The sequence below is a fragment of the Helianthus annuus genome, chromosome 3, assembly GCF_002127325.2.
Source record: "Helianthus annuus cultivar XRQ/B chromosome 3, HanXRQr2.0-SUNRISE, whole genome shotgun sequence".
In the NCBI taxonomy this organism is placed as follows: domain Eukaryota; kingdom Viridiplantae; phylum Streptophyta; class Magnoliopsida; order Asterales; family Asteraceae; genus Helianthus; species Helianthus annuus.
Genome location: NC_035435.2, coordinates 172,422,857 through 172,438,733, shown reverse-complemented (window position 1 = coordinate 172,438,733; position 15,877 = coordinate 172,422,857). Strand labels below are relative to the sequence as shown.

The 15,877-nt window shown below is 35.1% G+C and overlaps 1 protein-coding gene across 1 annotated transcript; it reads left to right on the top strand.

Annotated features, from left to right (window-relative positions):
- The first annotated feature begins 7,772 nt into the window (after window positions 1-7,772).
- LOC110930879 (probable methyltransferase PMT3) lies at window positions 7,773-13,582 on the top strand. The gene is made up of 8 exons (XM_022174269.2): window positions 7,773-7,925; window positions 8,953-9,409; window positions 9,517-9,681; window positions 9,841-10,023; window positions 10,118-10,712; window positions 11,301-11,413; window positions 11,527-11,747; window positions 13,035-13,582. Exons 2-8 carry the CDS (start codon window positions 9,152-9,154, stop codon window positions 13,351-13,353), a joined length of 1,854 nt encoding a protein of 617 aa, XP_022029961.1. The 5' UTR covers window positions 7,773-7,925; window positions 8,953-9,151; the 3' UTR covers window positions 13,354-13,582.
- The last annotated feature ends 2,295 nt before the right edge of the window (window positions 13,583-15,877 follow it).

The following is a 15,877-nucleotide window of genomic DNA, read 5'->3' as shown; positions in this document are numbered from 1 at the left end:
AAAAGACTTCCGCTACCGCATTAATTAAATACCACGGGAACTGCCTCGCGGTCCCCCGACTCCGTCCAGGGTGGGTCGAGGGGCCGTGACAGCTGGACAAGCCGATCGAACGGCCCACTCGATCGAATGGCCCACTCGATCGAGCAGCCCGGTCGATCGAGCGGTCCATCCGAATGGGCCAGCTCAATTCAACTTTTCGTCCAATTTCACGTAATTCGATACCGTTTAACGCGTAATCCAATACTCATGCAATTAATCTAAAATCAGGACATTCTCAGGCACCATCCCGTCAATCCAACCGAATACGCACTGTGAGTATACTCGACCCCTTTTATCGAATTTTGGGTGTAACATACGTTCCTTATAAATCGAACTCATCAAACGAATGATTCAAATTGTTAATCTATCACTTGCGAATAACTGTTTGCATAGATATACGTGATGCTAGTTGCATGTATGCTAGGACTTATACTCGTGACGTCCCACCCAGACTAGTATAGTACTATTGCGCCCGACGGGGTCTAGTTATGCCATCGAAGAGTCGAGCATCGAGGACTTAGCTTGTAGTATCAGTTTTGTGAGTATATATGTCGTGTACTACGTTTATGCATGTGGAAATTCGCAGCACTTTTAATCTATTATACTATTACATATCAAACCTGTATACTCGCCAATACTTTTATATTGACAATATTTTAACGTATGTTGCAGGTTTAGTCGAAGTCTACATCAAATCAAGCTAGGAAGTGTAGAAACTCACCTAAATTCTAGGTTGACAGATTTGAATTGTTCGAGAGGACAAGGAATCTGTGATAACTTATGTGATTGTATTGTTTGTTAGTATGGGATGACAAATGTAATGAATATTATCGCAATATAGTTGTTATGGATTCTCTTGAGCAATCTGATTCGCCTAGTGCCGCGCCCCGATGATTCCGCCATCGGTTGGGATGTGACATCTAGAGTCTTGCTAGTGTTTTAATGAAATTTTTAATATAAGTTGTTGACTTCTACTAGTCTACTAAGATAAATTCTTTGTATTAAAATACACGTCATCCATTTGGGTTATACTGCTAAGTGCTAACGAACTGAATTAATACTAACCAAACATCGGTATGGATACAGCATTATCAGGACCATATATTTTTCGCCGCATTAAGGCGAGAAAAATATTAGTTATATGCTAAAAGCAATTTCCGAAATTCTAAAATAATAATTACTTATGTCACTTGAAATATCATATGTATATTATACACACACTCACATGCAAATAATGTTATTATATGTATATATACACACACTCACACATGCAAATTAATTGAAATGCTTTTTTTTTTTTTTTTTTTTTTTTTTGTATTTTGGTACTTTTTCTCTAGCGATGATTTGACTAGAGCAAATTGTGTCTATTCATAAAGGCTAGTGACAATCGTGCTTGATTCGGATCTCTCAATCTTAGCTTCACATGCATACAAATACACATATATACGGTTAAGCAAATAGGTTAAGCCTTTGGTTAAAGGTTACAATCGGCCTACATCAATTTCCTTTCTCGTTGGCTCATCCACATTGGTAACTGCCAATGGATAAGGATTAGAGCCGTTCCAACGTTTTTGGAGACTCTAAGCGAACTAGAAAGTCGGGGCCTATTGAATTGGTATAAATAAAATCAGAAGTTGAGATTGAGATTTGAGACATTGAATAACCATAGCGATAATTTTTCCTAATTTCGCTCGATCCGCAGTCTGTTTCACATTGGTTACTCAAAAGACACCGCAAGTAACAAGGGTTGGTGTGTTGCGGCGCTGCTTTTGGATCCTGGAATGAAGCATGCACGGACACTGTGGACTTCTGGAGTGAAATCCTAAGTCTTAAGCCTAGAAACGTTGTTTAAATGAGCCCTAAACAAGTCTAATATATGAAAAGAAAAAAAATGGAGGCTCTTGTTTTTTTGTTGCCCTAGGCCTTAGCATAGCCTAACGGACCGGCCCTGATAAGGATTTCACTTTCCCCTCTCTCCTTATCACGTTGGACCGGCCCATCTTCTCTCCTCCCTCTCTTTTCCACATCGGCCACGTATTTATCCCACCTCACAACGTTGAAAATGGTATATGAACTTTATACATTATAAACCCAAATTCTTAGTAATCTTCATCCACCTACGTACCTAAGTCAAATGATTGTGGCCTAACACAATCATCTACCATCATTCATGAAAATTTATACTTAAAGTTTAGACTAAGTTTAATTAAACCAAATTAGAGTTATGATACTCTCTAACGTTTAGATAATAAATGTTTATTCATGAATACGTTAAAATGACATCTACCATCATTCATGAATGTTTCTGCTTTAGATTAAGTTGACTTGATCAAAATTAGAGTTATGATACTCTATTTGTCTATCAACTAATTTAATTAGCTTAACCCGACTCATTTAACTTGAACTTGAGCTTGAGTGAGGGTCGCTTGAAACTCTGTCTAATGTTCGAGTTCAACTTGTGGTGACTACCCACTTTAGATGTATGCTTGTTCATCAAACAAACTATACCCACTCTTGTAATTTCCCGATATGAAACGTGTGTACTTACATGGCGTTTATTCGCTAACATGTGTGATGTAACATGTGTGATGCATGTATTAGGCGACGATGCTTCACGGGATCTCAAGAATGATTATGTTTGAAGAAGTAAAATGGATGGAGATTGGTGAAGCATGACAAATTAAATAACTAAGTTTTGTCATGTGATGTTATTATTATTATTTTTTTGTGTGTGTGTGCATTTTATAAAAGTTTGTATAGATTATAAAAGTGAACGCATTTAATTCTTACTTTAAAACCTTATTTGTAATAAACAATTTATATTTTAATTTATAAATGGGCAAATACAAATAACCACAAATGTGAAGACAAACAAAACCATATTTTTAGCATCGAGCTAAGAATAATGTCAAAAAAGTTGTCATCCAAACCCATCGAGGAGGACACCGAACAACGGTAGTATAGTTTTTCCCTTATATATTCTTTTTTTAATGACAAGTTAATATACTCCTATACCAGCAGCTTGCAGGTTTTGAACCTCCACCTCTTGAATAAACGAGAGTCATCTTACCATCACGCTATATCCCTTGGTTCAGTTGCTAAGATATGGTCGTCATACAAGGCGACAAAGACCCATTTGTATTGCCAACACAACTACGTTTGTTAACAGGAAACCACGAATCTTTAAAATCCAAGCACGTAGAGAGAATTACGAAAGTTGCCCATTCGTCACCATCAACAAAGTTTTCGCTACACCTACATCCTATGTCGCTACCTCTGGCTCCACCACCACTAGATCCAAAACATCATCATCATCTCCATCAACACCATCAGTCAAACACACAAAACGTGCTAAAAAACGAATCTTTAGTTGCATAATTTTCACTTAAACCAAGTAGAAATTATGGCTCATATGCATACTACATGTGAATATATGATGGGCCAATTCGGCCATTTTTTTAGGCTTTGGGTTGTTTAGGCCCATATAAAATAACCCAATCAATCAAGAGATTAGAGACCAATAGGTATATTTAATTTTTGTGTATTTGATTTGTTATCCAAATCACTAGTTATAATGCTTTGATTGCATATTAAAAGAAGGTGGGTTGTCACTTTTGGAGTTTGGCTATGTCTTATAGGTGAGGATCCAATATATAGCTAGGCTATATGCCTACGCGAAACGGGTTAAGATGATCCTTTCTTTGATAGTCAGATAGTGAAATGGTTTAAATTTTGAAGAAAAAAAAATATAAAATAACGAGTTAACATCACACAAAACATTATCAAAGGAAAGTGCAAACTAACATTAGTTATGCCACGCAATGAAAAAACAAAAAAAAAAAACATGTATTTATTATATTACTCTCAACTTTCATAACATGAACAAGAAACGAAAAATCTACAAATTAAAAGTTTAAACATGATCAAGCTACACTACTGGCAAACAAATCATACATTTAGCATACCACCCTAAGATAAGAAAAGCCATGAATCACAAAAAAAAAAAAAAAAAAAAAAAAAAAAAAAAAAAAAAACCCACTAATTAAGCTATACCTAAAAACAATTAAAATTGTAAACACGAGAAAAGGCTTTGCCATGTAGATAGTAAGTTGGGCATTTGTGTGATGCTAAGAAGGCGTGATTATGATTCAAACTAAAGCGAGCGTGGCTCATATTAAAACGGCCAGTAAGGCCAGATTAAACGAACACATACGATGGATTATAACACTATTGAGTATTAGACGAATCAAATTAAGTTCAAGAACAAAATAAAATAATTGTTACATTCTTTATCTTAAAATGTTCAATTATATTAAGCTATTATACCCTAAGCTTTATGCATCATAAACATAACTATTGGTATTATTATCAAGATGTTGCATTGATGTTCTTGTTTTAAGATTATGAGGGTTCTAGTCTCTAGTCTCGTTTAAGGCTTGTAAAGTAAAATTTAAAATTACTTTTAATTAAAATCATTTCAATACCATGTCATGATCATCAGGGGCGGACCCAAGTTATGGGGTGGGTAAGCGGCCGCACCCCTTGAAAAAAAAAATTTAGTGGTATTTTTCGCGAAAAATCCAGACCGCGCCCCTTGGAAATTTTTGTCCGCACCCCTTGAAAAATTCTGACCGCACCCCTTGGAAATTTTCGTCCGCACCCCTTAAAAAATGTTAGGAATTTATGTAAAAAAAAATTGTGAACACGGATTGAAACATGATCAAATTATGTAAATAAATTAGCCTACACCCCCTTTAATAAAACTTAAATTCAATCCATCAAGCCCAATAACTTAATACTCATTCAAGCTCAACCCAACTACTAGTTTTGTCAAGCAAACCAGTCCACATAATAAAAAAAAAAAAAAAAAAAAAAACCAAATCGCTGCCACTTGCTAGCGACTCCCGCCCTCCCTCTGCCTCACTTCAGTGCCCAGCGACATCATAATTCCGGCCGGCGACTGCAAAATTTCGGCTGCAAACTGGTTAATTCAGGTCGCCCTTGACAGGTACATGTTTTTTACTAGGGCTTATAATAATTACTAGGGCTTGAAATTCAAAATTTTGATTGGCAAACATGTTTGTTGATTATATGATTGTTGGTTGGCAAATAATAATTACTAGGGCTTGAAATTCTAAATTTTAAAATGAAAATTAAGGAACATGGGCTATGGTTGAACACTTGAAGATCCTTGTTTATTGTTTATTTTGTATGTGATAGGATTAGGAATGAACAATGAGTAGGGAAGTTATGCCGCGATTTCTCAAGAGGAAAGGGGTTGAATCACTTTTTTTCGCCGGATTATTCTAATTAAAGTCCAAGGTATGTTATAGATAAGTTTTTTTGTTCTTTTATTGAATGATTAAGAGAAATAAAAGTAGGGATGGTTTGAACTTTGATGTTTTTTTGTTTGTTAATGTGATAGGAAGTTAGGAACTAGGGTTTGATTGTTTGAGAATTGAAATGGACCCGACCCGATCTGATTTGACCCGCTATGAAACTTTGTTTGTTTGTTTTTACTTGTTTTACATGATCCGACCCGCTATGAACCGATTTTTTTCTATAGCTAGGGGTCAAAAATCTTTAAAAAATTTCCGCAACCCCAGGAAAAAAATCATGGGTCCGCCACTGATGATCACATCACGTGTCATGAATTTCGATTAAGATACACGTTATAATCATAAACCTTTCATATTATAACTATAGATTGTATTTTATGCGTTACAGAGCACAACATTTTAAGATATACAATTGTATATTTTAGTGGTAGAACCAGAATTTTGTCATCATGAAACTCTATTTTCTATTAGCTACAACTAAGAGTCCAAGCCATATTTTTTCTATAAAGAAATCTCATATATTATATATAAAAAACTAAGGTGGCGTTTGGTATGCAAGAATGAGAGATGGAATTGAATGGACCATTGTGATGGAATGAAGAAAAGAGTGTTTGGTTGGTCGATGGAAAGGAATCGTCAATTCCAAAATGCATTCCATTCCCTCAAAATCATTCCATCCGCCCCCCCCCTGTTTCTTTTCCATTCCATTCCCTCTTCACCCTTCATTAACAACACCACAACCCACCACCGTTGCTACCACACACCACCACCACCACCACCACCACCGCCACCGTCATCCGTCGCCGTCACCCACTTCCGCTGCCACCCACCTCCGTCCTGACACCGCCGTCACCGTCACCCACTGTCGCCATTACCACCTCCAATCATCGCCACCACCCACATCCGATCATCGCCGCCACCATTGCGGTTGCCACATCCGATCACCGCCGCCACCCACCGCAGCCACCGCTATCAACCGCCACCACCCACCGCTACCACCGCCGAGCACCGTCGCCGCTGCTACCACCTCCGACCACCCCTGCCACCACCATCGCCACCGCCGCCACCTACCTCCACTGTCATCCACCACCACCACCACTGTTGTAACCATCCGTCGCCGTCTCCACCCACCACTACCACCAACCATCGCTGCCGTTATAACTGACACCTAGCACCACGTCCCATTATCGCCCATCACTGACCACCGGCATCTGATTTTATTCCTTCGTCTTTTTTCGCATACCAAACAACAAAAAATAATTGTTCATTCCATTCACGTATGGTAACCAAACAAGACATGAAATGGTAATGATCAATTCTATTACCTCATCCATTCCATTACCTCGTTCATTTCATTCCCCCGTCCATTCCATTATCTCATACCAAACAGACCCTAACAAACTTCTATGACAGGTCAACATACCCTCTTGATCCACCTTTGGTAGGGATGGCAAAATAACCCGAGCTAGATGGGTATAACCCGAAGCATTTGAGACGAGTATCTCGATACCCGACGGGTATTGGGCTGGGTATGGAAAAAATATTTCGCGGGTATGGGACGGGTATGAGATTAGATGATACCCGAACCGATTACCTGAAATATATACCCGAATACTTTTAAGTTTTATATTTATTTTCCTTTAACTAGTGTTTAGTAGTGTTTTATTATTGTAGTTTGATTATTTAAAAAATAAACTTTTCATTTAAAATATATATTTTGATGACATTATTCATATTTATATTTTATATACTAAGGCATACAAATTATTTTTTTAGATTATTATTTAGTATATTTACATTTTTAAATATATTAATTATTATTATGGTGATGATGATGATATATATATTATTTATCATAATTTAATATATTATATTAGAGAAAACAAGACTAGCAAGATGCTAGAATTTTTTTTTTATTTCATAAAATTATAAAGCAAAGTAAAAAATATATATACATGAAAATCCCAACAAGTATATCTGATACCCGTGAGTATGCCCGATACCCGATAGATAAACATACCCCACGGGTCCTAGCAAATACCCGACGAGTAATGGGCCGGATAGGAGACAAGATTTTACAACTAGTTATTGGATTACTCATACCCGACCCATACCTGACTCATTGCCACCCAGAGGTTCCGCCCCATAGAGACTTTCATGTAGCTTATCAACTTTAGACCCGTTTTTAAAAACTCACCAAATCGGTGGGTTTCTTTTAAAATTAAGCCACATGGGATGGTGTAAATGCGATACACCTACTGAAAGCGAAATCCACTTCACACACCGACACGGTGCCTTGTCGAAAGTGAAATACAGGGACCATAAACGTAACAACCTCATAAAACAAGGGGCCTAAAAGTAAACCACAACAATAACAATAATAAAATATAAACCACCTTGTGCGAACACTACTTATTGCATCTATACTGTATAACTATCAGATCTACCATTTATTCTGTTTAAAACCTAACAAATTCCCACTCAATTTCCACTAATTCAACTCTCAAATTGAAGATTCTGAGATCAGATCTTGTTATCCGTACGCAGGTATTCATAATTTCATATGTTAAGTTGTTAGATCTGATTTGAAATTGCAGTTTTATGACATTTAGGTTTAGTAATTTGAGTAATTTCGTGATGTGTGATTGTTTACGTGTATGAGATATTGTTTAGTGTTGTAGATGAGTAGATCAGATCCGTTCGTTTGATTTTGTGTATAATGTTTAGACTGTGATGCTGTTATTGGAACTAGCGTTGTGGATTGTGTGAGACTGTGATGCTGTTATTGGAACTAGCGTTGTGGATAGTGTGATTTGAGTGTGTTTTGATTAAACCTAGTGTAAGATTTAATTGTTTTTATAATTTGTGAGTTGAATTAGTGTCGGTTATGTTGTTATTTTATCTCTACAGGATTGTAGTTTTGAAAATTATGAATAAGCAGCTATTGGATGATGTAGTGAGTGAGTGAGTGTTGGTTAACTTTTGCATGAAGTATGTTATTCATGTTATGAATGTATGGCTTTATATGTTGTGATTACCTGTGATATGAGTCTGTGAGAAATTTGGATATTTCTGAACTACAATTGAGTTGATGTAATTTAGTTGCTTATTAATTAGATCTGGAAGTGATGATTCTCATTCATGACATTATGCTCATTATGTTTGACTACTTACAATAATTCGAGTTGGATCTGAATTGACTGTTTGGCATTTAAGGAAACATTAAGAGTTTAACTGAATAAATATGGAAATTCTCTTGAACAGGCGAACAGCCTTGAATAAGCGGGTTATAAACCTTTTTTTTGAGTGTTTTTATGAGTTTTGATTTTTAAAGAACTTCAGTAATGGCTTAGGGAACACGTTTTCTCTTGATTTGTTTTTTTTTTTTTAACCGGAGAAGGTAAAATAATGTTCTCATATTTGTACTTTTGGTGCAACACTGTAGCTTAGTGAAGCTGAGATTAAGTGAACATTGTTTCATAACTTTCCTTTTTTAGTTTTATTTTCTCAAATTTTATATACCTTAATAGATTCAGTGATAACTTCTATTTGTTTTTTTTTTTTTACAAAACAGGTTGGTCGGACAATAACCCTGGTATCTCATATTTGGAATCGTCTTTTGGTTCTGAGCGCAGTTTGGAAAAAAAGCGCCATATTATTCAACCGGGGTCTGTCATCCATCGAAGAAATTATGAGATCGTTCTTGTGATCTATAAATTGCATTAGAAGTGAAAACCGATTAACATTGTGGGGTATCAAACATAACGTTAATTATGAGAGGAAGACCAGATGGATCTAAGAAGCGTTTGCTCACAACTTTTATTCTTGTAGCAGCTGCCCTTCTTTTCCTGTATTTGTATTTCGGCTCTCAGAATCAAGGTGAGTCAGCTCTAGAGTATGGCAGCCGGTCTCTAAGGAAGCTTGGATCATCCTACTTAGGCGGTGATGAAGAATCTGATCTTGGCAACAAGCAAGATGAGTTTAAATTTGGTCTGGATGATGGCGATGGCATTGTACCAAAAAGTTTTCCCGTAAGTTATTCACATTAAGTAGGATTTTTAATCTTTAACTTGTCAGAGAACATTGGGAATTTAACTGTCTTAGCTATTTTTTAATATTTAATGTTCTCTTTTTGAAGGTTTGTGATGATCGATACTCTGAACTGATACCTTGCTTAGACCGTAATCTTATCTACCAGATGAGATTGAAGTTGGATTTGTCTTTGATGGAGCACTATGAAAGGCATTGTCCTCTGCCTGAAAGACGGTTTAACTGCTTGATACCTCCTCCAACAGGGTACAAGGTGTGTATCTAATCAAATAGAGTTATCAATTTATATTTGATAACAATAATCTATTATCTGAACAAAACGAAATGTGAGGCCGTACTCTAAACACGCGCTGTTTGAACTGTTTTCTTTTGAGCTAATTTATGTTTCATTTTACCTGTTTTGTTAATTCAGGTCCCCATTAAGTGGCCAAAGAGCAGAGATGAAGCATGGAAAGCAAACATACCACATACCCACCTTGCACATGAAAAATCAGACCAAAACTGGATGGTTGTGAAAGGTGAAAAGATCATATTCCCAGGTGGAGGAACTCATTTCCACTACGGAGCTGATAAGTACATTAAATCACTTGCAAATGTAAATATCATTACACGCGTCTTCAATCATACTAATAGCCATACTTTAGTTTATTCTGTTCTTCTATAGATCTAATAAACAACATAATTAACAGATGCTCAACTTCTCAAAAGATAACATGAACAACGAAGGAAACTTACGAACCGTTCTTGACGTTGGATGTGGAGTTGCAAGTTTCGGTGGTTATCTTCTTTCATCCGACATCATTGCAATGTCATTAGCACCTAATGATGTGCATCAAAATCAAATCCAATTCGCTCTAGAACGAGGCATTCCTGCATATCTCGGTGTTCTCGGAACAAAAAGACTTCCGTACCCCAGTAGATCTTTCGAACTTGCCCATTGTTCTCGTTGTAGAATCGATTGGCTTCAAAGGGACGGTATCCTTCTACTTGAGTTGGATCGGTTGCTTAGACCCGGTGGCTACTTTGCTTACTCGTCTCCTGAAGCGTATGCGCAAGATGAAGAGGATCTTCGAATATGGAAAGAAATGAGTGCACTTGTTGAACGCATGTGCTGGAAAATAGCTGCGAAAAGGAACCAAACTGTCATTTGGGTCAAACCTTTGACTAATGATTGTTACATGGAGAGAGCTCCTGGTACTCAGCCGCCTCTTTGTCGGTCAAATGATGATCCCGATGCTGTGTATGGTGTAAACATGGAAGCGTGCATTACACCTTACTCTGAACGTAAGTTCTTTTATATCATATTAGAGTAAAGTATACGGATGCTCCTTGTGGTTTATCAAAATTTTGGATTTGGTCCCTGGCTTTTCAAAAGTACACCAATGGTCCTTGTGGTTTGCACTTTGTAACGCATATTGTCACCAGCTTTTTCCAAAAGTACATGGATGGTCCCTGTGGTTTACACATTGTAATGCATTTAGTCCCTAACTTGGACATGCTAAAACCTTTAGATTTGTTAGCTGGGAACTAAATGCGTTACCAAGTGCAAACCACAGGGACCATCTGTGTACTTTTGAAAAGCTAAGGACAAATCCAAAATTGTGGTAAACCACAGGGACCATCATTGTACTTTACTCTATCATGTTATTTACATTAACCTGCCATAATTTGGTTAAGTGTGAAAATGGTTCTTATAAACGTACAAGGACCAAATATCGTCTTCTTATTATACTTTTGTCCACGTTTCGCAACCTTAAAAGTTCTCTAATTCTGTCGGTACCTTAAATGCATCAAGGGTTAAATTGATATTGTGCTAAAAAACCGCTAGAAGTTTAGACTTGTGCAAAACACTTACGTTTTTCTTTTCATCAGATGATCACGCAAGTAAAGGAAGTGGATTGGCTCCATGGCCAGCTAGGTTAACATCGCCACCTCCTCGTCTTGCCGACTTTGGCTATTCAAGGGATATGTTTGAAAAGGACACGGTAAATTTAATTAAATTAAAAAGAAATACGGTTCTCTCTCATTGTTTCATATTTGAATGTTGATCATTCACATAAATTTTTCATATATTTTTTTTTATTTTATTTTTTTGTAGGAGTTGTGGCGTAAGAGGGTTGAGAATTACTGGGATCTGTTGAGCCCAAAAATATCGGCTAATACGATAAGGAACGTGATGGACATGAAGGCAAATTTGGGCTCATTTGGAGCTGCTTTGGGGAAGAAAGATGTTTGGGTGATGAATGTTGTCCCTGAAGATGGACCCAACACATTGAAGCTTATTTACGATAGAGGCTTAATCGGCTCAATTCATAACTGGTATGTATTTTCTTTATTTCATAATTTGTGCACATCAACTTGGACCCACACTAAAACGAGGGGTGTGCATGGTTCAGTTCGGTTTTATGGTAAAACCGAAACCGAAATGTTCGATTTTCGGTTAATGAAAACCGTTCGGTTTCGGTTTTTGGAACAAAAGTACGTAAGTTTCAAAAATAATAAGTATAGTCCAAGATTTAAGAATTTTTGTGGTTTTTAGCTACGGTTCGGTTTTTGGAACAAAATTACATAAGTTCCAAAAATAATAAGAGGGTTTTGGGGTTGAGTTTTGAAAATAGATTATGCGTTTTGAATAATCAGAATTAGATAATTAACTGTAACAAAACGTGATGTTGAAAGATAGTGTTTGGATTTGATTATGTTGCTTGATATCACAATAATCAGATAATCAACTATTTGAGTGTTTGGCAAATATATATTTAAAAAAATAAACAAGTGAAAATCCTTTTCTAAACGCAAATAATCAATTTTTGGAAAACGGCGTTTTGTTGCAGTAGGGGGGAGTTGCTTTTGGAAAACTGCGTTTTGTAACTTTCTAAACGCAAATAATCAATTTTTTAATTTTTTTACCCAAACACTCAAAACTGATTATTTACGATTTCAAAACTCAATAATCTAAACATCTCCTTCAAAACTCAACCCCAAACACCCTCCAAGTATAGTCAAAGATTTAAGATTTTTTTTTTGGTTTTTAGCAACGGTTTGGTTTTTCGGTTTTTGGAACAAAATAACGTAAGTTTCAAAAATAATAAGTATAGTCCAAGTTTTAAAAATCTTTCTTATAGGTTTACATTTAAGTTATTATGTTTAAGCTTTTTGATTAATATTGTTCACATAAATCTAACCTTCTAATCTATTTTTATGTTTCTCCAAAGTTTTTATCAAGAGTTTTTCTTTTATAATACTTTGAAAATGGTTTAGTTTTTATGCTAAATTTTGTTATTTCTTTTAGGCAATGGATAATCATTTTAAAGATAAATAAACATGCTAATGTTTTTATTGTAAATACTTAATATTTAAGAATAAAACTAATAATTCCTAAATAATATATAACAAACATTAAAAAAATTATTTTTAGGTTATGCGGTTCGGTTTTTTCAGTTTTCATAAAATGCAAAAACCTAACCGAACCGTAAATTCCGGTTCGGTTTTTTCAGGTTTTTTATGCGGTTCGGTTAAATCGGGTTTTTCGGTTTTTGGCTCACCCATAGTAAAAACGGTCCGTTTCACCTTGAACATGCTTTGACCCGTTACTCGTAATTTCAGGTGTGAAGCATACTCGACTTACCCACGTACATACGATCTTCTCCATGCTAGCAACGTGTTCTCAGACATTATCGAAAGGAAAGGATGCAGTGGTGAAGATTTGTTGATCGAGATTGATCGTATCCTCAGGCCCACGGGCTTCCTAATCGTTCGGGACAAAAAGCCCGTTATCGACTTTGTGAAGAAATACTTAGCCGCGATACATTGGGAAACCGTGGCGACGGCAGATTCAACGTCGGAATCAGATGGAGATGATGTTGTGCTTATAGTCCAAAAGAAACTATGGCTCACAAGTGAAAGCTTGAGGGAAACAGATTAAGTTTTGAACCTAAAACACCACTTTAAACAAAGGTATTATATGTGGGGGGTTTTGTAGCATCAAATTGTGACTTTAGTATCTTCTTATGAGTTAGTTGATTTATTTTTATGATATGCGTTTGCGTCTACAAACTCCTATTTTTATAATTTTATATGTGTATTATTTTAGTTGGATTTAATTTAAATAATAATTAATCCAAATATGCATACGTTTGATAAGTGATGCAAAAGTAGACATTTCTTTCTTGGTTTTGTGATTGGTAATGAGGATATAAATTTTGTAGTTCTATAGTTATTGTTATTGGAGGTTATATATGTTTTAATATATAGTTGAAATTGTGAATTATCCAAGATAATCTTTCATGATATCAATGGACATGTAGTTAGAAATTGCAGAGCTTGAGCTCTATTCAGTGAATCATTCCGCTTTAGACATAAAGGTTGTGTTCGGCTGGTGAATAATTTTTCCAAGTTAAATCTTGGCTTGTTTATTATTTATGTCCCACCACCACCCAAAAACCTAACCCCCCCCAACCCCAATCACCCGGCCCAAAATATTTTTTTTTCTTGCCGAGAGGAGTGTGGGTTTAGGTTTTTGGGTGGTGGTGGCGTGTGTTTAGGTGTTTTTTTTTTTTTTTTTTTTTTTTTTTTTTTTTTTTTTTTTTTTTTGTCTTCTTACAATTAGGAATCTCTGTAAAATAACTTAACCCATTAGTAGAGACTTTCTTCTAAAAAAATAATTTATAATAGTTTACTTATGATTCTATTTCCATTAAACGTTATTAAATTGTAAATAAAAACTATTTGTGTAAATATCTTATGATATAGAGGGGTGTATAATAAAATAATATCTTAAAATATTTATTATATTATAAAATATGTGTTATTATATATATTTTTTTGGTTAAGAGTATAAAATCGACATCATTTATTAGAAAAAAGTGTTTAATGAACCTAATGCATCCTCCTCTGAGTCTCTAGCATGACTTTTAACTGGTTTTTATTAGTAATAAAATTGTAACAACTAACAACTATTAGTTGTCCAATAATATGATATTAGCAATAAAACCGTAACAACTATTAGAGAGAGCTGAGATAGAAAGAGAGAGGGAGTGAGGGTAAATATTAAGCTTTGTTCTAAATTTTAATTTAATTAAATTGGTAAAAAGACTAAACTACCCTTCTGTGGTAGGATTTAACTGAAAATTTTAATCAAGTTAGTGGTAAATAACGTAGGATGTAATGGATTTTACAAAAAAATGACTGTGATTGTAATTATTGAAGTTAAAGACTATCCATTGCAATCCGATACAAGCATCAAGAACGAAAAGTGTAATTTACCCAATAAGTTACATATGATAAAAAAATTAATATATTGATCCTTTATTTAATTCGTTGGGCCTCATGGGCTCGTAGTCGTGGCATGACTTTCAACAGGGACAGGCCGACAGCCACGAAGTTTTCATGTTTGCTATGATAAAATATACAACGAGGAATACTTTCTCTATTTTGATTATATGGTATCATTATTATGTATGTAAAGTGACTATTTTAGAGTATATATATTTTTTTGGATAGCTGTCTGTCTTCTGGTTCAGATATTATTTTTTAAGAAATTGAATTCCTTCAAAAAAAAAAAAATTAGAAAAAGGATTATAATCTTAAATAATTGGTTTGGAATTAAAAATTTTCAACTAAGAATATGAATGAATTAAGATTTAATAAAATAACTCGAGTCTCTAATGCATGTACTTGATGAAATATTTTTGTTTGGTTTGTAAATTGTTTAAAAAATTGGAATGTGATGGTGGTGATGATGTATATTTAATTCTACAATCAAATATGTTATCTTGTTAATTCATATGATACTTCTAACAAATTCGACACACCATACCACCCTTAAATCTAAGTGTTTACCATATAATTTTCTGCAATAACTGATTTGAAATTTATTTGTTCATCCATGTTCAGTTCTTTTTTTTTTTTCACTTCAACAACATGATAACATAGTAAGTCAAATAAATATATATTTTTTGTTTCTTTATTTTATACAATGATGAATGATAGTTCTAGTATTTACATTTGAATGTAAATTTTTAATTTGTTGATGTAATAAAAATGAACACTTGTGTTTTTTAACAAATTAGAATAAAAAAGATTGACTATAATTTTGGAACAAATAAAGTATTTAATTCATGGTTAAACTGTTTGGAAAATATAGTAGAAAATAATGTGTGTTTGAAAATGTGAAAGTGGCGAAAATTGAAAGGAAATAAGTGGAATGACTGATAACTTGTCTCAGAAGGCAGGTGAGAAGAAGTCAAGAAACTTAGAGTGGTGTATAAGTAAGGCTTTTCGAAAAATATTGTTTTCTTAGACAAAGGAACAAGCGGGGACCCTAATTAAAGAGTGAAATGCGCCCTAACTTGCACTCGCATGTGTGGCATGGATGATGACACACTTGGCACTTCATATCGCATGCTTCATCTCCAACTAGTGGTGTGTTGTTTACCACTACTACTCAG

Coding starts and splice junctions, on each gene's coding strand:
- LOC110930879 (XM_022174269.2), top strand. CDS start 9,152: ATGAGAGGAAGACCAGATGGATCTAAGAAGCGTTTGCTCACAACTTTT. Junction 9,682..9,840: donor CTCCTCCAACAGGGTACAAG/GTGTGTATCTAA, acceptor TTGTTAATTCAG/GTCCCCATTAAGTGGCCAAA. Junction 11,414..11,526: donor ATATGTTTGAAAAGGACACG/GTAAATTTAATT, acceptor ATTTTTTTGTAG/GAGTTGTGGCGTAAGAGGGT.